This window comes from Trachinotus anak, unplaced genomic scaffold (assembly GCF_046630095.1).
Source record: "Trachinotus anak isolate AG129_WGS33_773 ecotype Australia unplaced genomic scaffold, CSIRO_AGI_Tana_v1 ptg000016l, whole genome shotgun sequence".
NCBI classification, from domain to species: Eukaryota; Metazoa; Chordata; class Actinopteri; order Carangiformes; family Carangidae; genus Trachinotus; species Trachinotus anak.
Window position 1 is genome coordinate 16,246,795 of NW_027273867.1, and position 22,537 is coordinate 16,269,331.

The 22,537-nt window shown below is 40.4% G+C and overlaps 1 protein-coding gene across 12 annotated transcripts in view; it reads right to left on the reverse strand.

Moving 5' to 3' along the window:
• Window positions 1-1,080: 1,080 nt before the first annotated feature.
• Window positions 1,081-22,537, reverse strand: part of ptk2aa (protein tyrosine kinase 2aa) — a 64,899-nt gene continuing 43,442 nt past the window's right edge. For 5 of the 12 annotated variants that reach the window (XM_071499259.1, XM_071499252.1, XM_071499256.1 and 2 more), the window contains 20 exons: window positions 20,425-20,481; window positions 19,362-19,382; window positions 17,509-17,606; window positions 17,053-17,137; window positions 16,851-16,951; window positions 16,463-16,578; window positions 15,571-15,671; window positions 14,986-15,075; window positions 14,634-14,838; window positions 14,195-14,306; window positions 14,000-14,074; window positions 11,852-11,959; window positions 11,422-11,526; window positions 7,057-7,119; window positions 6,174-6,213; window positions 5,489-5,592; window positions 3,987-4,142; window positions 3,706-3,786; window positions 3,074-3,159; window positions 1,081-2,984 (listed from right to left, as the gene is read on the reverse strand). In XM_071499259.1, the coding sequence (XP_071355360.1) occupies window positions 2,858-2,984; window positions 3,074-3,159; window positions 3,706-3,786; window positions 3,987-4,142; window positions 5,489-5,592; window positions 6,174-6,213; window positions 7,057-7,119; window positions 11,422-11,526; window positions 11,852-11,959; window positions 14,000-14,074; window positions 14,195-14,306; window positions 14,634-14,838; window positions 14,986-15,075; window positions 15,571-15,671; window positions 16,463-16,578; window positions 16,851-16,951; window positions 17,053-17,137; window positions 17,509-17,606; window positions 19,362-19,382; window positions 20,425-20,481 (1,931 nt within the window). In that variant the 3' untranslated portion in view covers window positions 1,081-2,857. Of the gene's footprint in view, window positions 2,985-3,073; window positions 3,160-3,705; window positions 3,787-3,986; window positions 4,143-5,488; window positions 5,593-6,173; window positions 6,214-7,056; window positions 7,120-11,421; window positions 11,527-11,851; window positions 11,960-13,999; window positions 14,075-14,194; window positions 14,307-14,633; window positions 14,839-14,985; window positions 15,076-15,570; window positions 15,672-16,462; window positions 16,579-16,850; window positions 16,952-17,052; window positions 17,138-17,508; window positions 17,607-19,361; window positions 19,383-20,424; window positions 20,482-20,606; window positions 20,748-22,537 lie in introns of those variants that run through there. The other 7 variants (XM_071499253.1, XM_071499257.1, XM_071499258.1 and 4 more) reach the window with 4 other exon arrangements.

The following is a 22,537-nucleotide window of genomic DNA, read 5'->3' on the forward strand; positions in this document are numbered from 1 at the left end:
TGATCTGGATAAAGGTAGCAAGTGGACCAAGTAAGTCCAACTACTCCTGTCAAGAATGAACCTTAACACTCAAACTACTCAGTGAAGTGTCTGGCCTACCATAATATGTGCAATAGTCTTTTGTTCTGTATTAATAAATGTATTTTTAAGTCAATGAAAATAATTCCCTCCATTCAAATCATTTGAATTTGGTCACTTACAATTTAACATACAATATGCCCAGCGTGTCAATATTCAGTATAATACTATTTGTATAATACTGTTTGTTACTATGTGGCCTGTGGGTAGACAAGTCTTTGCCATGTCTAATCAGACACTGCTTAATTCTATTTAGCCAAAATCTAAATAATTGTAGTGGTAAATCAGGTTTTTTTGAATGACTGAGAATGACACCTTGGTGCTTTACCTGGATCCAGAGCAGGAGGCAGAGTCAAGAACTGTGTGGAGACGGTTTTTCCATCTTCTAGCGGTGCTTTGTTTGGAGCTCTGTCCGAAGAGTTCAGTTTTCGTCTCGACAGGAGAATCTTTTTCCTCGTACTCTCTCCTTTACTCAAAGCGGTTTTCGTCCAGCTGCTCTACCATAAAGGCCTTGATGGACAGCTGCTGAGATGGTCGTCCTTCCAGGAGGTTTTCCCATCTCTGTGACCATTTGGTTCTCGGTCATCTCCCTGACTGAGACCCTTCTTGTCCAGTTACTCATTTTGGCTTCATGGCCAACTCCGGGAAAAGGTAGATCCAAACTTCTTCTATTTTGCCACCATAGAGGCCACTGTACCACTACGTCACAGCAGCGTATGTCTTGGTTTTTGTCCTGACCTACAGTGTGAACCGAGGGCCCTTATATACACAGGTGTGTGCCTTTCTAAACCATGTCCAATCAGTTCAATTTTAAACAGGTGGGCTCCAGTCAAGTTTTAATGAAGACACACAGAATACACCTGACCACAGTCTATCTTTCGTAAAATCTACAACACAGTGTTCAAAAAGTTTAGAAATGTCTATCATCTTCACAGGGGATATAAAGGCAGACAGAGACACAGGGAGTTAAAATGCTCCAAAAAAAGATGACTGCTAGCCACATTTCTTTAAAATGATAACAGTGTTTTTATTTGCTTGGTTTAGCAACTGTACATGTGGCTCCTTCCTGAGAATACTGCTCACCTCAGGGGAGAGGAAACAGCGGAAAGGAGAGAGAATCAGAGAGGGAGGAGAGGAGGAGAGAGCAATGGCAATAGAGGAAGAAAAAGAAGAAATGCACAGTGGCAGATCAGAAGGAGAGGGAATAAAGGTATAAATAACTCCAGGGAACGATAGAGGACGACAAGAAGACTGGTGGAGGAGAGATGAAGATCAAATCATGTTGCACATAAAGATTTCCTGGTTTTGTGAAGAGTTTACGATGCAACTATTTCAATGCAGACAAAAACAAAAAATAAAATGATGTAAATGAAACTGCAACTGAAATAATAATAAAAACTAAAAGATTATTATCACTGTTGAATTCTGCTTGAAATACGAACCAAACGTTTTGTAAAGTGTTTCAAAGTTCCTGAAGATCAAATTCCTGGATCAAATAAAACTGAAGGAAATTTGACAGAGAGAGTTTCACTGAAATCTTGCACATTGTTGAGTGAACATTTATGTGAAGACAAACAGGATAAAAGGATCCAAAAAACACGACTGATGCAACAACACATTTGGCTCAAACAGACAATGCAAACAACAAAGTGACCAGTCTGAGTTTTACACTGCATTGCTGCTAAAAACAATAAACCAGAATTTTGAGTGAAATGTTCCTTTTTTCGTCAATTGCAGTTCATTTGGCACAGGGCAACCTGCTATACAGTGTAATTAGCACCTCCATGGAAACTTAAGAATGACCCTTCCTCCACCTCTCACCCCTCCATCCCCTCACTCTCCCCCCAGTTCATCCCTCCCCCTTATTCACTAACGACTCATGCCTCAGAAACGTGTTAAAAATATAGCTTCTTTGTATATTTACTATGTAGTTAACTTAAAAAGTGGCCTGTGGCAGTTTTTTTTTAAAATGTTTTTTTCCATAAAAAGACATTTAGTTTGTTCTTCAAAATTCAGCTTTCATATTTCATTTTTATGCCATATCTTGATGCCTGAGATAGAGAGAACTAGGGAGGAAGATGGAAAAAAAGAGAGATGAATTATGACTTTTATGAGCAGCTCTACTGTCATTTTTGCTCATACAAGTTTCAAGATGAAGACTGAGAAACTGACACAGATATACTGTAAGAGTCAAGGCTGAAAGTAGTAGTAGTAATAATAATAATAATTAATAATGATATAAAAGCATGTTTAAACAACAACTTTATGAAATCATCTTCATTATCCTCCTGATTCTGGCTCTTCAGTTCCAGTTGTTACATCCTGCATGTGGAGAGTGTTAATCTTGTGTTCATGTGGCAAGTTACGATGCGTCCATTCCCCAAAATATCTGTCCGGTCCTGCAAACGAGCCTCTGATCTCCTGTTTAATTCATTTTCTTCAAAGATTAAAAAGTAGTGATGAATGACTCTTGAGGATACGTGATGGGGGAGAGGAGTGTTTCTCTGGAAACAAAAGCAAGATAATGCAACAAAAGTACAAAACAACACAATATTGACCAAAACGACTGTTGCTGGAGAGAAAAGGAAGCGATCAACGGTTGAGGGAGGAGAAGAGGGAGCTGATTGTTTCAGTCAGTCGTGTCCGCTGTTCATCAGTCAATTTTTTTTATCCATCACTGATATCCATCTAAATGTTCTCTTCCTCTGCACTCTCTGTCTCCATAGCAACATAATTTCCTGGCCCCCGCCGCCATCTCCGGGCTTGATCAGATCCTGGGCTAATGCGGGCGGGTCTGGGTGATCATCTTGAGTCGCGATTGGTCGATGACGTCCAGCAGGTTTTTGGCGTCGACTGCGAGGGCGTGAGCTGCCATTAGCATCTGTTTCTTGTAGTCCTTTTGTAAACTGTGCAGAGAACAGAGAGCAACTGTGTGACCATCGCTGTGAAACCACATCATTGATCAACAGAACACATACAGTGTATTTGTACCCACCTTGTCATGACATACTGTTGGGCCAGTTTCATCTTTGCTATCAACTCTGCCAGATCTGAATTCAACAACTTCTGGGCCATCTCGATCTGTGATGATACAGACAAAACAGCAGCTTCTGAGTCACCTCAACCAATTTCAGAAATAACTACGAATAGAGAACTCTATCCTTCCTCAGTCCCTATACACTTTCTTCTCTGCGAACTACACTTCCCATAATTCAGCAGATGGAACCTTTCAAGACTGTTGCTCATGCTCACACCCACGTCAGCTGTTAGCTAAGACACAGCCATCAGGTTACATGTTTGTCTTTCACAGTTCAGACACTGTTTTGCCTTTGTAACAATATTTGGGAGCTAGAAGTGACACAAGGCTGTTTTCCACGCAGTATTTGACTTGATAGCATGAGAAACCTTTTTTTTATTTTATTCTAATTTTACTTGCTGCTCGTCGCTCTCTTGTTTTGACCCATCTGTTGCCTCTGACATATAACTAGTTTGCCTGTGAGTTTTGAAGTTGTGTACATGGACTGGATAAGCTGCAAAGCAATGACCCATCTTGGTATTCATAAAGCTGTCTGAATCTGAATCTGAGTGAGAAAAAAACTATTATTAAGTGTGTGTGTGTGTGTTTACCTCTCTGTGTGTGCTGGCTGGCAGCACAGGAATTGTCTCATCTACTGTCGCTAGGAGAGTCCTCAGAGCCAGACCCACCTCCTACCGCAAACACACACATTTTTATGTCAGTCTTCAGTTAACATGCACACACAAGGTGTTTAAATGTACCTTGTTTCTCAGTACTTTAAAAAAAGATGAATTAAACAGTGTTCGACAAAGCTCATGTTTCAGTTAGGACACAGATGCTCGTCACAGTTGCAGCTTCTTTTTCTATCTCAGAGACTGAATATGAATCCTACCTTGACCATGGGGACATACTCCTCTGGTGCTGCAGGCTGAATCCTGTTGGACATCTCTATCACAGCTTTAACCAATCCTGTCACATTCTCATACACTTTGTCGTTAGAACGGTCCAAGTTGGCGGTGGGAGGTGGGCTGATCTCTTGAGGCTGCAACTGGACCAGAGGAGAGAGATTTCATTTTTTTTGTAAATAACTTACAGTGAAAATATTTTTCTCTTTTTCAATTAATTTATTTTTCTATTTCCTCTGGTTTTTCACATTATTATTTATGACAAATTTCTGCTGACAGTGTCAATATAGGTAAGTGTAGTTACACAGACACAACACTGGGAGGCAGCATCTGACTACACAAAAACTAGAGGCACAAAGGAAGATTTACACTCTCTCAAACACACACACACACACACACACACGCACACACACACACTCCCAGATCTCACTGACCTCTGATTACTACCATCTACATGCATTTCTACCTACATACTAGATACCTCGACTTTTCTACTGTGACAGATGAGTGTCGGCTGTTAGTACAAAGTGGCCTATAACCAGTTAATGACAGGAAATAACAGCTTCCTTCTAAGGACGATGGACACACACACACTGTCCTAGAGTCAGTCTGCTGAGCATCTATTAATCTGTGCTACAACACCCACAGTTTAGCTTTATTTTTCTCCACCAGAAATGTTTCTTCAGCTTTTTCGCCAAATGATTTATCATAAAAAGATCCCCCCATATATAACCAGTAGCTCATTAGTATGTATCTGGTGATATCTTTAACTGTTAATGGGAACTGGAGGAAAACTGCAAACAATGTTTTCTTTGAATTTTTCTGAAAAGCCCAACAATGATGTTTTGTTCTATCACTGGTGAAGAAAACATAATTTTGCCTCACTGCAAAGTGATGATAACTATGAGCTAACTAACTCTACAGTGATAACAGACACACACAGATCATCTTACCCTCCACGGCTATGGGGAGGTTCAAGAGAGGAGAGAGAGGTGGGGGCAGGTGGATGGGGGTTTGACAAGGAAGAGGGAAGAGGGTGACGAGGAGTGTGCAAAAATGGGGGGGGGGGGAGTGTTTGGTGGATGGATTGGTGGATGCAGAGTAAAAAAAGAGAGAAAGAGGAGGATATGGAATAAGAACAAGGCGATGTGTGTTTAAGGAAACACAGGATGGAGGGATGTTAAGGACACAGGGGGAGAAGAAGTAAATGGGGGAGAGAAGAGGGACAGCACATTAGGCCTTAGCAAACCACAGGCAAGGCATGACATGGCACAGCATGCAACCCATCAGCACAATGCCAAATAGTTTTCAAGTCAAATCAGAAACTATACCCCAGAGTGGAACTGTCCAAACCAAGCATGCAAAATTAACACAATTCAGACTTCCACGATGAAAGAGGCTTAATAAGAGCACAGTGAAGGAATTATTTTATGTAATTATTTTAAACTGTCCCCTTTTGAGCTTCTGCATATGTAGTGTATATATATACCTTCACCCCCTCGTTGTAGCTGTCCACAGGGCACAGACTGGCCAGGTTGCCAAGGTGACAAGGAGCTCCAGGGCGGGGCGGCTTCTTAGGAGGAGCCACATGTTCTGGAAAAAACCAGTATGCTAGTATCACTGGTATGGAGTGGTCCAGCAGGCCAAGTAGGATGCATGTTAATAGGTACTTTATTCAGTATGCAGTGTTGTAAAGTATGTAACTCAAGCACTGTACTTTTAAGGTACTTGTACTTTGAGTTTCTCCATTTTATACAACTTTAAACTCCCACTTCACTGCATTTAAGTGTTATGTATTGTACTTTTAAGTGAAATATTGTAGTTTTTACAGATATACAGTAGTTAATGTGTACCTACCTATGTGATCAGTTTATTTATATGAGATTAAATTACCCAATAGTATATTAACTAGTTGAAATATGTGTACAATCAATGTCCTATAATAATAAAATGATGCTTACATGTTAAGACGTCAAGAATAATGCAATAATACAGGTCAAAGTCTAAAAGGGCAAATCTGTATAATGAGTACTTTTACTTTTGGTACATTTTACTGATGATACTTTAATTGAATGCAGGACAGTGTGTTATTACTACTTTCACTGAACTACAGAATCTGAATTCTTATTCCACCATTGCTGGTATGGAGGATTTCAGTGTGACGGTTCCCTCACCTGGTTTCCCGACAGGCTGGTAGATGTGTTGGCTTCCACCCTGTGCAGAGACAGAACCGCACAAGTTAAAGCTGGGCAACTTTTGTTTTGTAATGTAAAACTTCCAATAGCCTCTAATCATGAAATAATCAAAAACTCAGACAAAAATCCTTTAAATTTGACAACTCACGTTCTGTAATTTCGCCAACAAGTTAATAAAATACTAATTTCACATGCTGAGTTAAAGAAAACTGCATTTACAGCTTCTGTTGTGTAGCGAGCAGCCCCTCCAGCAATGGCCATAGTCAGCTGATACAGTGCAGAGAGATGATCAGGGTAAAGCTGAGAACTTGCCTTAGCTTTTGGATATAATAACCCTGCTTTGCAGTAAGATGGGACTGCAGTGCTTCTGGGTTTAAAGTTCCCATGAGCCTTCTGTGGTCATGTGGTTGGTGTGTAGGCAGTGCCCTCCCTGGCACACAGACAGAAATACTTTCCCTCCTTCTCCCAGCGTCTGTATTTCCTCTCTCCGTCTGTCTGTCAGGCTCAGAGCTTCCCTCTGCCTCCCTCCTGCACTTTTTCTTTTAGTCTTTCTCCTCTTTTGCTAAAATCTCTCCGCTAATTTGTCCGTCCTCCTTCCTCTTTTCCTTTTCTTAAGCACTCCCAACTCTACTTCACCTGATTCACCTTAGCATTCATTCTTCCATCAATATCCATGTGTTTCTGTGATTGACAAGTTAATCCATCTTCCTTACAGCTCCACGAAACCAATTCACCAGTGAATTTACTTAAAATGTGAGTACCATCAAAGCGGTCTCTCACACACACACACACACACACACACACACACACACACACACACACACACACACACACACACACACACACACACAGAGTGACTGACCGGTGCTTGTAGTGTGCCGTCCTCTCTGTCGATGCTTCCTCTGCTGTTTCTGGCCTCAGTCTTCTGCAAGGAAGAGACAGAGACACACAATTAATGGAGAGAATTAAACATAAAAAACAAGCATGTGTTTCGATAACTGTGACATTATAGTCATGTTTTTCCAGGTAGGTCCAGTTTGGCAAATCACTCAGGTAAGACAGCTTTGTTTCCAGACCATTAATGTTTCATATAAGACTCCACAAGCGAAGAGTGTGTAAGACCAAACCCAGCCAGCACAGGGTTTATCAGTCACCTGCAGCTTACCGAAATATCCTGCAGAAATAACCAGAATTTCAACAGAAAAAAGCACAATTTAACCAGCAAGATGATTTTCCAGACTTTAAACTCCACCAGTTACTATGACCTGCAGCAGCTTCTCATTTTTTCATCTACTTTGCATAAAAAAAACATCATCATTCAGCATCATCATCATCATCAAGTCAGTCAGGATGAAGAGCAGCAGATCAGCACAACCGAGGTCACATACAGATAACGTTATGACTGCAGTCTCCTCACACATTAACTCTAACAGAAAGCAACATCACAAAGTCTGCTATCTCCCCCTCCCTCTTTGTCTCTGTTTCAGTACCGTCTTGGTGAAGCACGCCTTGAAGAGATGCATCCTGGGAGAACAGTGCCTGAAGAAGATGGGAGGAGGAACGCAGAGAGCGGTGGCCATCGAAAGAAGGGCGGAGATAGGGATGGAAAGTATGAGAGAGAGAGGGAGAAAGAGAGAGATGGAAGCAAAGGAAAACTTAAGACATGAAGAGAAAGAGCGACTGAGAAATCAGAAAGGGAACAAGAAGCAGAGAAACTGCTGCAGACAGAAAACCAAGAGCGTAGAGGAATGTTTGCAGAGACTGAATGAAATGAACTGAGAAAGACAGAAAAACTGAGTCAGGGAAGAATGGAGGGTGAGGAAAAGACAGAGAGAGAAAGAGGGAAAGTTTTTCCAGAGGAGGAAAAGCTCCACTGAGCCACAGAGACAAAATCCTGGGGAGGAAAGATCCAACCGCCTCACTCTCCTCTCTGTTTCTCTCCTTCAGTCTGTTTCTCCCTCCCACTCTTTCCATCTCTCTGCATCTCCCTCTCTCCGTCTCTCCCTCTCTCTGATGGGTGACTCCTTGCTCGTTCCTCCCTCTCCATCACTCTTGCCAATCCCACTTCCTTTCTCCCTCCTTCTGTCCTCCACTTTCGTTCCTCCTCACAAATTTTCACCTCTTTCTTTTCAGGCTTTACTTTCCTTCTCCCTCTTTGCTTTCTCTTTGCACTTTTTTCATTCTCCAGTTGATCCTCCTTTCATTTATCATAAAGTTTACTTTCATATTTCCCCAGCAACGATTTACTCCTCTGCCCTATAATATTCCAACACATGCTGTGGATTAGTTAAACTCCATTTTGCTTAATCCCTCATCCCTCATTTGTCTCAAGGATAAAAATCCAACTTGTCTCTTTCCTTCCTGAAAGTGGATTTTGAGGGAAACTGAAATGAAACAAAAGCTTTCATGCGGATTTTCCTACTAAATGTGTTTTAAAAAAAGACCATGTTAGAGTCAGGACACACACAGCATAAACAGCTACTTTTTGTTATTAAAGCTCAATGACACTGAAGTTTAAGACACATTTATCACATCATAACTCACTCCTACTGAGAGCCAAGCATAGAAGTAACCTTCAGGAGTGACTCTCAAGTGATCACGATTGATCGCATGTATGCTCTGAGCAGGAACAGCCAATCAGAGGCAAGTATTTAACTTCTATCTGTCCAGTTGTTTATTTCTTTAAAGAGATCTTTGTTATTTCTGTGTATGAAATCTTGAGTGTCTTCAGGAGCAAATAACAATAATCTGATATAGTTACAGGTAGATATCAAGATTAAAGCAGCAGCAGCAGCAGCAGTCTTGTATTTCAAAACACATTACATAAATGACTTATTTTCTTAAGTTTGCAAGTAGGAGAAAAAATAAAGTATTTTCAGTCTTATCTTTCACCCAACTCTTAAATTTCATTTGGAGCAGTTTAATAAATACGAGCCCTGGACTTGACACTTGTGTTGAAAGAAACTTGGTGAGTTCAACATTTGGGTGTATTTTAAAATAAAATTATGTGTTACTTAAAACTGTTATTGCCATTACCCATCTGTGGGTTTTATAGCTGTTTATGCAAGACTTTAAGTGTTACTTAAGGGTTCATGGCGGGGACGAGGAGTTGAGGACTCTTTAAAACTAAAAACTCTAGGCCATGCATGTGAAAATACTCCATACTAATACAAACGCATGAAGATGCTCTTTGTAATATTGTCAGCACACTGACTGAGACTGTACTAGACACAAATTCCTTGACTGGAAACAGTGGGCTACAATCTACAGCTCTGTTCATAAACCACACGGCCTCATAAAATAACCCGCTCACAATTTGTCTTTGTGGTGAGATCAGCTGAGTGTCATATCTGATTGTCGGTGATAGTTTAGTCTATGGCTTCGTTTTCAGCTGCTAGAACCGTGACAGTATCAGATTAGACCAAGATTAGCAGAGACTTGAATTCACCGCACTGACTTTCTTGTTTGTATGAAAGGACTTGTGGTCTTAAATGATGGAGCATCCAGGGAAATGGAAAGAAATCCCAGAGCAGTGGTTTTCATTAGTCCCTCTAAGATGTATCAAGTGTAAGGACTGTGGTTAATGATGAGTCTTTTTGATATTTCATCAGTTCCTGTGAGGGAAGTTTCCTCTCACTGTCCATTTCTGCAGGGATCTAAGGTCAGGGTCAGCTACAACAGTGCTGCTGAAGATGCTGGTGATTTGCCACTGAGCAATTGGTGTTTTGTGTCTGAGCTGAAACAAATGGGTCTCACCATGTGTTTGTGAAGGTGGGTGCAGAGAAGAATGGGTGCATCAAGAAAACACACAAGCAAGAAAAAACAAAGCTATTCCCTTGGTTTAACAAATAACACATAAGATATTAGCGATGTTAAGTCATAAATCTGCCTTTTAAACATGGCGAACTGACTGGTACCAGATGCACCAGTAAAAAGGATCATAAATAAAGAGAGGCGACATTGCTCCCCAACATTCGTCACTCATCTATATTTTTCCCTCTTTTTATCTGTTAGCTCCCCCGCTCCTGGCTCAGAAATGAAAATGCTACATCAAGGCAAGAGGAAAAACAACCTGACCTGAAGAGAGAAGAAAAACAGGCAGTGATTTGGCTGCTTTTGTGCCTGATGAGATAAATCAAGCAACGCTGAGCCAGGTCAAAAACCTGAAAAAGATATTCATCAGCTCAACTGGCAACAATGATACACACAGAGATGCTTTACTTAGTGGAAAAAGTTCAGACCAAACCGACTTTTCATGCCTACACTTCAACATTTATTGTTTTTGTTGATTACTGATTCGGTCATGACAACTACACAGTGTGACACGTTTGCAACAGCCAGTGGACTCTGTAACTAATACATGTGATTTTCTTCCAGATGTTTTATGATATCTATTTCTCTGAAGATCTTTTTTTCAGTTGCTCTCTTTAATAAAGGAAGCCACTAACTTCTGCAAACTATAAGCAAATGACGACAACAGTACCACAGGCAGTGAACCCCACTTGGCATCAAATGTGTGTCACCTCCTTTCGTTGCCAGAAAGCTTTGGTAATGTGTGCTGTTGTTTTTCCACACACAGCGCACTTGAGATCGAGAGCGGGGATATCCCCACTTAGCCTCTCCAGCTAAACACAATCAAGACTTTAGATTTCCATCAGCCACCGACCTTAAACTGTAGAATAATTATCAATAACAGCAGCAAATTGATTTTTATGAGTTTATGCAGGATTATATTAATTATTAAGTTACTTGGTGCCGATGAAACCACACTTTTTTTCTGCTGCCAGCAGGTGGGGCTGTGCCTCACTGGCACCAAGTGATCCATCGCCCCTCGAATTACCAGTGCTGACCATTTGATAATCAGCTATTGATTTCTTGAAACTCCTTGGAAGACACTGACGTAAACACATCTTCTCTCTTTAGCTCCTGCTTCTTTAGCACACATGCTACATCATCAGCCTCACACATATAAACAAACCAGTATGTGCTGATGAATAGGCAGCAACTCATCCATAAAGCTGACAATGGAGGTGACAAAGTGCAAAGTTTGCAAGACCCATAGTCAAACTATTGAAAAAAACCCACAGTGAAAAATACCAGAATTCCCTTTAAAGTGGTCTTTTTTAGAGGAGATTTTTCTCATAATATTGCAGCAGCCCACAGACACAAAGTGTCAAGATTTGCTTGCGTATGAATATTTCTGATTGTATGTATGTACGAGTCTTACCATGAAGCTCTCCTCCTGCTCCAGCCACCGCTGGTCATCCTCCATCTGCTGCTGCTGCATCATCAGCCTCTCCTCCATCATAGCCTGTCCAACACATCCACCATCCTGTAGGAAACATGGCTGCTTCAGTTGGCATTCTTGCTGTTTTTTCTTTAAAATGTTGTCACGCTACATAATAATTATAATGTCGAAAATGCATAACAACAACTTCTCTGTATTATTTTTTTCAGTTGCAGAAATGCAACATGGAGCTTTAATATTAGGATTAAAGGTCAAAGCCAAACTGAATGTTGCAGCACCTGTGCTTCACTGATGGTCACAATATGATTCCAGTGAAAATATGAAAACGTATGCTCTAACCCATTCATTGGAAAATATCATACATGTAATTTCAGTGTGTTTTCAGTGTGAAATGAATGTGTACACCTACCTCCATGCTGGGGTTCCACAGTGCAGTGTGTTCAGGTCTGTGCTGATTCCAGGAGTCGGTTGGAGGGTAGCTGCCTCCTACTCCCCCCACACCACCATGGGCTGATGGCTGGAGGTGGACAGACAGAGAGAGGAAGAGAGGGACGGACAGTCAGAGAAAACAGCGAAAATATAATGTAATGCACAAACAGTGTAATGCTCCTTCTCTTTTACATACTTGATTTTTCTTAACAATTCTGCAACACAGAACAAGAGCAATTTGTTCTATATGACTAAGACAGAGAGATCGAATGAGCTTATAAAAAAGAAGAAATCACATTAACGGATCAATCCATGGTTCCTGCTTTCATAATGTGCATAACAAATTTAACACAACTTAATTTGAAATATTTTTGCTTTTATATGGTTTGCTTGCTGTTTTTCATCTCCAATACCACTGATGTTGATCAAATCAAATCAAATCAAGTTTTATTTATATAGTGCCAAATCACAACAGAAGTTATCTCAAGGCACTTTCCAATTGGAGGAGGTCAAGACCTTCTCTATAAAGTAGTTGATGTTTGGGATGAAAAAAACTGGATGCAATAAAAAGAGAAAATGTGCGACATACATACAAAGCTCTACCTAGTAAACAAATATAGTAACTTGAAAAAAGCAAGAACACATCAGAGAGTGTAAACTTTAATCCATTTATTCTTTTTCTGCAAGTTACTCTAATTGTTTGGTTTGGTTCTCCTCCCCTGCAGAGATTATTGTTACGACTGTGAAAATTATCTGATATTTCTGATGAGACTACATCAAATTCCTGGGTGACCATTAAACAGAGAAAAAAAGGAAAAAAAATTAAATAAATTGCTTTAGTAGTCACTTATTACACAGAGTGGGAGATACAACTTCAAACAGACACATACCAATCAAGTCATACTAGAATCAACATTATTATTATTATTAAATAATAACATTTATATTAACACTTGATACATAACAAGCCATGATTTGGCAGATTTGGCATGGGCCATCAAAGAATCTTGTGAGCACTTCAGGTGAAGTCTAGTGTGTCATATATGTTACCATAACATATGGATGTTATTCTGACACGTGATATGATGTATGACTTAAACAGCAGTTAAAATGATGCTCTCCATATAAGGTCAGGTGAGAGAGAGAGAGAGAGAGAGAGCAGCTTATTGCCATAAAAGCTGAAGAACGGCTTTGATTTGTGTGTGTGTGTGTGTGTATGTGTGTGTGTGTGTGTGTGTGTGTGTGTGTGTGTGTGTGTGTGTGCCTGTGTGTGTGAGAGAGTGGCTTTTAGCACATACAGGAAATGCCTGCTGTCGGCTCAGTTTATGAGGAAGGAGTAACTCCAAAGTCTCTGAAAGTCTCTCTCATTTTCTCTCCCTTCACATTTCTCTGTCTGACTTTGACACATGCAGCACACACTTCCTGTCTTCCAACACAGTCTTTCCTGACATGACTCACACTCAATACCGAGTCTACAGGGTTGACCTGTATTGTGATGGCAGTGTTCAACCTGGAATTTCAGAGCCCAAGATCAACTCAGATCATCTTTTTAACTACCTTAGAAAGATGTTTTATAGAAGCTGACAAGATATTTTCCCAGTAATGTGGGAGAGAAATTTATTGAGTTGTTTTTAAGATTTGTGATTAATGCATCTTTCTAAAAATGACATTCTTGATTTAATATTTTTCCTGCACTTCTTCCAGACCTTATCTTCTTTGCTGGATTTAAGGAGCTTAGTCAGTTTTTCGATGATTCCCATGCTGCCCAGTCTCTACCAGGACGCATTCTCTTTGCATCAACATGATCATTTATCTTTGCATCCAATAAAGTGGAAATGGCAGATTCTGTGTATGTCTTCAACAACAACATTCTATTCACCTCCAAACTCTTCCATTTGTTTTGCAATGGCTAACAGTGTAAAATGACCTGAATGGGACATAAACTATATAACATCAATGTCTAATGTTACTCATTCGAGGCGACACTGACTTTCCTCATCTTGCACTTATCCAACAATATATACTCGTTTCTGTGCTTAATACGATTGATCTTTCCTAAATGAGCATCAGTGGAGTGAGTGTGTGTGTGTGTGTGTGTGTGTGCGTGTCTGTGTGTGCGTGTCCGTACCGGAAAGTGGTTGTGTTGGGGGCTGGAGAAGAAGCCCTCACTGGAGCGAGGACTGGGGTAACCTGGTCTACTGGGCTGCAGACAGAAAGATAAGTGTTTGTTTGTTTACTACCAAAACACATGTACTAAAATACAAAAATAAATAAATAATGAGAATCAGCAAAGCAGGTCTTGAAGAAAGTGTCTGAGTCTTACTTTAGGTGGTGCTTCATCAGACCCTCCAGAGTCCCAGGACACAGTGACTTGTCTCCTCATCTCCATTCGAAGTCTCTCCTCTTGTTGAAGCTTCTCTTCCTCCAGTATGGTGCTGCACAAATTGTACACAACACTGATGGTCGATATTTGCATTTTATTCACAATCAAAAGTCAGGACTCCTCTTACTAAACCGACTCTTCTTAATTCATCGTATTCATCTTAGCAGGTGTATGCTCCAACATGATCTTCAGTAATATGGTAATAAGACCATAGTATTGCTACTAGATGCTGTTCGCGTGCACATTAATCAAATGTGATATGCATGTGAGCACATTTACAGTACTGCACATAGTTCATACTCAGCACTTAAAGAAATACACATTAGCACTTGTTTCCACATACCTGTATACACACACATAAACAAAAACATGTTCTTACCTGAGCTGTGTTTTGAGTTCAGTGAATCGCGGTCTCTTGCTGGGGTCATACGACCAACACTTGGTCATCAAGCTGTAGAGGGTGGGCGGGCACTGAGGAGGCATAGCCAGCCGCTCTCCGTTCTCTATCCTGCCAATCACATCATTATTCTTCACCCCCTGGAAGGGCTTGATGCCGTACATCAAGATCTCCCACATGCACACACCTACAAGGACACAGAGACAAGCAGGCAAGCCCAAAAGATATTAGCAGCTGTGGAAGAAACAGTGCAGTAAAGGATTGTTTCTCAGATGATGGACTGTAAAAACATTTTTGACAGAAAATAATGAACACACAAATGATCTCATCTTACCAAACATCCACACATCACTGGCAGAGGTGAATCTTCTGAAGTTGATGGATTCAGGTGCCATCCACTTAATGGGAAGTTTACCTTTAGAAGCTGAAACAAAGACAGATGCGAGTGACTTCAAATTCCCTGCAGAATCAAGAGTATCTATAGACTCCAGAGTAGTTTTATATCTAAAATCTGTAATTGGTTTAATGGTGAATTTTGCATCCACCAGTGAGAAGGTTAGAGATGAGAAGAGGGAACCGTTAAATTACAATGCCAAATAGGTGACTCCTTGTAGTAGCTCTATGTCACCAGTAGATGGTGATAAAGTACAAGCAACAACAAAACACTGGCAACTGCACACAACTGGAAATGTTACAGTGACTAGAGATACAGGCTGGTCTCAGGTCAGCACTGTTTCCTCCTATTAACCAACAACATGACATAGACAAGGTGTTTAGGTGATAACAGTGTGGAAAGCTGGGACATTAAAAATGATCTTGGATACATTCAGAATATTGATGAATCAATGTTCTGTCTCATAACAAAGCTGTGCACTGTTTGTGTGTGTGGGGGGTTTTTAGTGTGCAGGTGTTTCATTACCTTTGTAGTAAGAGCTGTCCTCCATGTATCGTGACAGACCAAAGTCTCCGAGCATCACACAGTCGACTGAAGAGACCAACACATTACGGGCTGCGATGTCCCTATAAAACAAATGGCTGCGGTCAGGCTCTGAATCATTGATGTCATTTGCTGTTGTTTTTTTTTTCATGCCAAATATCCACCAGATGCACTGTGAATCACCACGGCTGTGCCTGAAAAAGTGCAAATACGTGTCCTTTATGTCACTTTATTTGAATGAATTCCACATGTAAAATAAATGCAGGATATATTGCCCTCAAACATTCACACAACAGAACGATATTCTGCTTTTGATAGATGTGAAAGTTAGTTATGCAACACTCTCAGTGATGACGCACAATGATGACTGATGAGTGTCTGAAATATCAATTTACTGCTCACTACAGAGTTTAAAGTAACATCTCTCAGATGCGCTGGGATGCATCCTCAGTGATGTTCCTGGGGTCATGGGAGGTCATTGGAGGGTTTGGGTCTTTTGGGTCCCCTTGCCCAGGTGACCTAACTGGTCCTGACTTGCATCCCAGCAGATGCAAAACTATTGAGTGTCTATTATATAGTGAATAGTGAATGAGTGAACAAGGGCATGCTGTCATACCAAAGCAAAATGATATTGTTCTGCTTATTTTTACCATGGAAACCAAAATCCTTGAGCCCGCCCTGGTGGATTAGTAAAAACCTTTACATCAACTCTGGTAATAAAAATATGAAATCAGTGCAAACACATAATGTGAGCTCACAGTTATTCCTCAATCAGGGTTTATCTCATCTTTCTTGTGTGTGTGTGTGTGTGTGTGTGTGTGTGTGTGTGTGTGTGTGTGTGTGTGTGTGTGTGTGTGTATGTGAGCATGTTTACCTGTGTACAAAGCGTTTGCTCTCCAGATAGGCCAGCGCCGTACTGAGCTGGTAGGCAAACAGAATCAGAGTGGCCAGGTCCAGACTGTACTTCCTCACCTGCAGGAATGATCGCAGCTGCAGACAGAGAAAGAATAATGGACAGAAACACAGCGATGTCATATTAAGGCACTTGGTTTTGTAGAGTTTAGATAATCATACACATCCCCACACACTCACAATGGCCTATCAGCGAAACCTTGTTTCACTGAAGTATTTCAAGCATGAGGGTACAGGGATTTCTTTTCTAATTATAAGGGCTTTTTCAGCTTTTCAAAACTAACACTCAACAGCTTCCTTTGTATAATGACAAGAAGTCAAACACACTCTCTGTCACACAAAGAGCGTACCTCTCCGAGCGTACAGAGCTCCATGATGATCCACACCGGGTTCTCTGTGATCACTCCGATCAGCTTGACAATGTGAGGGTGGTCAAACTGACGCATGGTCACTGCAGAGAAGAACACATACACATTCACACATAAACCTCAGTAAGCATGAAATAAGTGATAGCTTTCTAACGTGTCGAGTGTGAGGTGTGCGTGGTCTTACATGCTTCTTGTAGGAACTTTTCTCGGACGCTGTCTGAGGTACAGTTCTTACAGGTTTTAATGGCGACAGGTAGACCTGGTTTGTCCTGCACAACACACAGTAATTTTGTTTACTTTTGTTTACAATTTGCTTGGAAAAATTAATTTAGACAACAACAACTTATGAATGACGACAAAGGATGTTCATCTCAATATGCAGTTTCAACAAACAATTAACAGTGAATTTCCCTGCCTTTATGTAGAAGGTGTATATACAGTATCGTCATAAGCAGTAGGTAATCTGATATTGTACTTGTTGTAAAGGTGTACACTTGAGAATATATATAATTTTTCATTTCAATGGTTTGTTTTAGTTGGATAATACACTGACTGTCAGATAGCAAAACTGTCTCGTTAATTATTGGTGTGCATATACAAAAAGTGTGCCTGAGCTTGAGTGTTTGTGTGCTCTACATACCGGGCTGTTATAGACTCCTTGGTGTACATCTCCAAACTGACCCTCTCCAATGCAGCGACCTAACTCTATCCTGTCCCTCTGGATCTCATAGTCCCGCGCTGAGAGAGAGGACGAGAAAAGAAAAGAGAAAAGAAGTAGAGAAAGTGAGACGGGTCCATTCACCTGCTGTTTTTCATACTCCGGAAACACTGGAAAGACCCAACACATTTTACATGCTTCTCTCTTAGACCACACAGGCGGGGCTTACCAGGACAGGACAGTTTGGATCGTATCACATAATTGTTTTAAATAACAGACAAAAACCTTTAATATACTTTGAAATGATTTTTAACTTTGTAGCAATCCATTTTTTGTCCTTTTTGGTAAACCCCATCCACTGGAAACAGAGTCGTACTAAAATAAACCCTTCATGATACGTACACATATATTTTAACCCAGGTTTGTAAATCCAGAGTAAATTCCCTTCCCCGAACACCTTTAACAACACAAACCTTGACATGACATGCACACTGCAATACAGCACTGCAAACATACCAACTTATAGTAAACCCATTTTACAAGCAAATGTAAGGTTCATAAACACTCTGCCCTCCATGCACACCAGAGTCCCGTTATCATTTCTGTTTCTGCCTGCACTGACATAGCGAGAAGAGGGAAAACACAAACAAGTACTTCTGAATGAGATCATTAATTGAGGTAAAAACCTGGAGCACTCAATACTTGTAAACATCAAGAGCCCATCTGTAAAGCAGAGAAGGCGGCCTGTTCAACACACTTATATAAACTCATTCATTGGATCAAGTGTGTTCAGTGTGGTCTTTGCTTTGAAGTATTTTTTATATTCAGTACGTCCAAAAGAATCTAAATGAACAGTTGCAACTGACATCCACATGCTTTGACATTTCACTTTGACATTTATGTGTAAATCAATATTTCCGCCTAGTCAGGAAGGTCATGAGGCCTTTCTACAGAGGTCCATTAATGTCAGCTGCCAAACAACTTTAGTAAAAATGGACTTCAAAACTGAGTTCAAGAGGTTTATGCAGGACATTGAGCATCATGAACTCATCATGTAAAAGTTTACTTCTCTGTTGGACTTAAACAAAGTCAGACTACTTAACTCAACCAGCAGATAAACACGGCAAAGTCACAAATGCCAACAGCATAACCAAAATACATTCCTTTAGAGGGAGATTTACTGCAATTAATCCATACTGCAATTCACTTGCAGGAAATTAATAACTGCTTCAAAGGAAAAGAACCCACAGAGTACAAAAAGAAAAAGAAAAACATACGACCACAATACTAAATCACAACAAAGAAATAAAAATGTCACAACCAACAAGATGGTGAAATGAGAACCAAGCCAATACACAGCACAAATATACTGTGGAGAAGTTTAGCTTGTTTTCAGTTCTGATTCAACCATTAATAAAGTAACATCTTGCACTGTTTATGGATTGGCTCTCCTTTTCATTTCCAACACTAAACCCAAATGAACTGCACTCTACAAAAACACCAACTACCACAAGTCAACAACAAACTGGACATTAGATACCTTGAGTCTTTGTATTTTTCTTTGCCAGGTACAAATGAGGAAAGAAAATATCCTCTACTGGTTCCCAAATTTTAAAAAAACAACCACAGATATCACTGATACAGTTTTGCTCATGTAAATCAGTGGGTATTTTTTGGATTAAGTGAACAAAATAAGTTCCAGCAAATTTTTTCATGGAGCAGGATAATAATAATTTGAGAAGTGCCAGGCAAAGAAAAACAACTAAAAAAAAAAAAAACTTAAAATATCAAGGCATTTTGCTAGAACAGAATGAGACAGAGACAGGCAGTTTTACCTTCAACTACTCCATAGCTCACTGTGGTGGCGATGGGAGAAAGAGGAAGAAAGAGAGATGAAGAGAGGGGGAAGAGCCAGACAGCTGCTTTAAGATTGAAAATAGCTCAGAAAACACACACACACACGCACACACACACACACATACACACTGTATACAGACAAAGACAAGTGACCCATTCAATTCTTTATCAAATGTTTAGTTAATACATAAGTTAATTAATGAAAAACTGACCTGATGCTGCCACAGAATTATTAAAAGACTCTCTGAGTTTGTTTTAGAGCCATTGAAAGTTATACAGCTTCATTTATACATGGAGCAGACAGTATGACATGAACACACAAACTCAGTCACGGAGCAGGAAAATATGTCAAAAGTCCGCTTAGAGGAAGTTTGCTTAGAGAACAACAAAAAAAAAAAAAAGCAAAGAGACATAGAAATAAAGCCTGATAAATATAGCAGGACAGCGAAAGATAGAAAAAGACTGTGGGAAGAAAGAAGAACACAGTCCATTTTCAATGTTGGCCCCCGTAATCAAATACACGAGTAAACTGCACTGGACCAAAACATCTACTTAAAAAAGTTTTGGAACAGAGGGCTACAGCCGCCATTTTTAACAGGGCTATAGTCAAACTCACCAACACAGTCAGGGATTTGACTAACATGTGAATGAATTTGACAGATGTAATATGTCTGAACCACATGTATAGCGTTGTAGCCTGTGTGACCTCCAGCCAATGTCTCCACTGTTTATATAAGACAGTGAAACTGGCCCGACTTTGATTAACCGCTACCTAACCCAATGTGCTTTAATGCAACTTCTCCTACTCCTCATGTGTGTGTGTGTGTGTGTGTTTCTTGGAAAAGATTCAGACCAAACTCATTTCATAAGATAGCAGAACGAAATTAAGGTTTGTTTGAGAGCGTAAGCGTCTGACAGAAGAAACAGTGAAACAGTGACTGTACAGTTCTCTTGTGCCAGTGCAACAGAAGCCAGTTTCTTCAGTAGAAATATTTTAGTTGGTAGATGAGGCTGAAAGACGAGATGGAATAAGTTACTTACTGGAGGGCATGGTGTATGTGTCCTCTTCATCAACTATCTCTGCATAGTCGTCAGTCTCTGTAACATCACACATATACAAACAGTGTTAACATGAGAACGATAACAGAAAACACACACTGGCATGTGTCTAAAATAACACAGATACACAAACAAAACATTGGTGCACATGTTGCTTGATTTACCGTATGTCCACTATGGTACGAAGGGTTCCTGATACAAACAGTCACACGTGTGTGCAGCGAAAAAATAAAAGTGCACAAAAAACTTCAAAATAAAGCTGCTAACTCTTAAATATGATCTCAGTTTCGTCAACTCCAGCGCAAAGCTACACCCACGTAGCTCCTCTCTCTCCCTCTCCCCCCTCTTTCTCTCTCTCTCTCTCTCTCTCTCTCTCACACACACACTTGGCGGAGAATGTCAGCTGAGCATGTGTTGTGCATATCTGTCTGTGTGAGAGCAGCTGGGGTGCAGGGAGTAGCTGTGGTGTTGATGGAAACAAAGACAGAAAGGAGAGACAGGGGGGACGAGTAGAAAACGAAAAGATAGAAAAGGGAAGGAGAAAACAGGATATAAGAGTAGGACAAAGAGGGAGAGAAACACAGAGAAGAAGAGACAGAAATGGTGTGTCTAGCTGTCATGTTAGCAGGTGCTAGCGTTTAGGGTAGACAGATAGACAGAGAGAGCAGGGGAGGGGGGTGGAGGAGAGCCAGCAGGAGAAAGAGAGGGAAAGATGGACTGAGTCTATCGTAACCAGATGGTGGTGTTTAAAATAAAATCAGTGTGCAGACTCAGCTGTTGGAAACGAGAGTCGAACATCTGCTGTCCTGAACGCTCCCCTCACAGCTCTGCTTTGGATTTATCAGGCTCTGTGGGAACGTGTCCCCAAATTCATCAGAAATCCTTTTCTAAAGCCTGAGGCAAATTTTCTCAAGACATTTCCCCACAACCTGCCATGTGGAGGACATTGAAGAAAGCCCCACAGAATGGCTGTTTAACTGTTCATGTAAAGGAGGCTGAATAAAATGCTGGATATTTGCCAATACAAAGTGCTTACTATTACATTGGTGCTTAAAGAAATCATAAATAGGGGTTAGATGAGGACTCTCATATCTGCATGCTGGATATGAGGCAACAGCCAGGAAGCAGTTAGCTTAGCTTAGCAAAAACGCTGCATACAGGAGGGGGGACAACTCGCCTGGTTCTGTCTAAAGGTAAAAAATGATCTGCTCACCAGTGTCTCTTAGGTTTTTCTCTCAAGCTACACGTTTTATCTTGTTTGTTTAATCTGTAGCCAGAGGCAGGCTAGCTGTTTCCCCCTCCTCCCAGTCTTTATGCTAAGCTAAGCTAAGTGACTGCCAACTATAGTTTCATATTTATAGGACAGACATGAGAATGGTGTCAATGTTCTCATCTACCTCTCAGCAGAGGGCAGATTTAGTGTATTTCCCTAGATATCCACCTACTCCTTAAAGGGTACGATGGATGAAATACTGTTAATTAAGGTTTTAGTCATTATTACTGCTACCGTATATATTCTTTATATGTACAATAGCCCCTTAAGAGAAGAGGCTGGAGAAAGTTTAAGGCTTTAATCAAACAGGCATGACCAAACCATTGCCTGCATGGTGAGGAAAAGCAGGCCTTTAATGTGCCTCTAAAAATATGTGCTGCTATTAAAGTGTGTTTTACTAGATAGACTGATCATAAACAACATATCATTAGTAAAAATTTTATCATTGTTTATTTGATTAAAAACATTTTAGCAACAGAAAAGCAATTGATTCTTTTTATGACGCTATATGTGCATCAATAAAATGCTTCCAGCTCACTTCAAACTATTTTCAGATGTTTTTAAATTTGTCTGTTGCCTTTATGCTTTACTTGCATATAATAAGAAATATTTTTTATTTTAGTTTGTACTGTGAGGTCCATTGTTTGCATCGCTGCGTATTCAGTCCCATGTGGTTTTGGGATACAGAATCAACTGTTTCTAAGTTTGACCGGTCTGACTCTGTCTCTTTATGCTTTCAGTGTGTGTGTGTGTGTGTGTGTGTGTGTGTGTGTGTGATCTAGTTAGCCCATTATAGCAAGGAATGCACCCGCTCTCAAATCC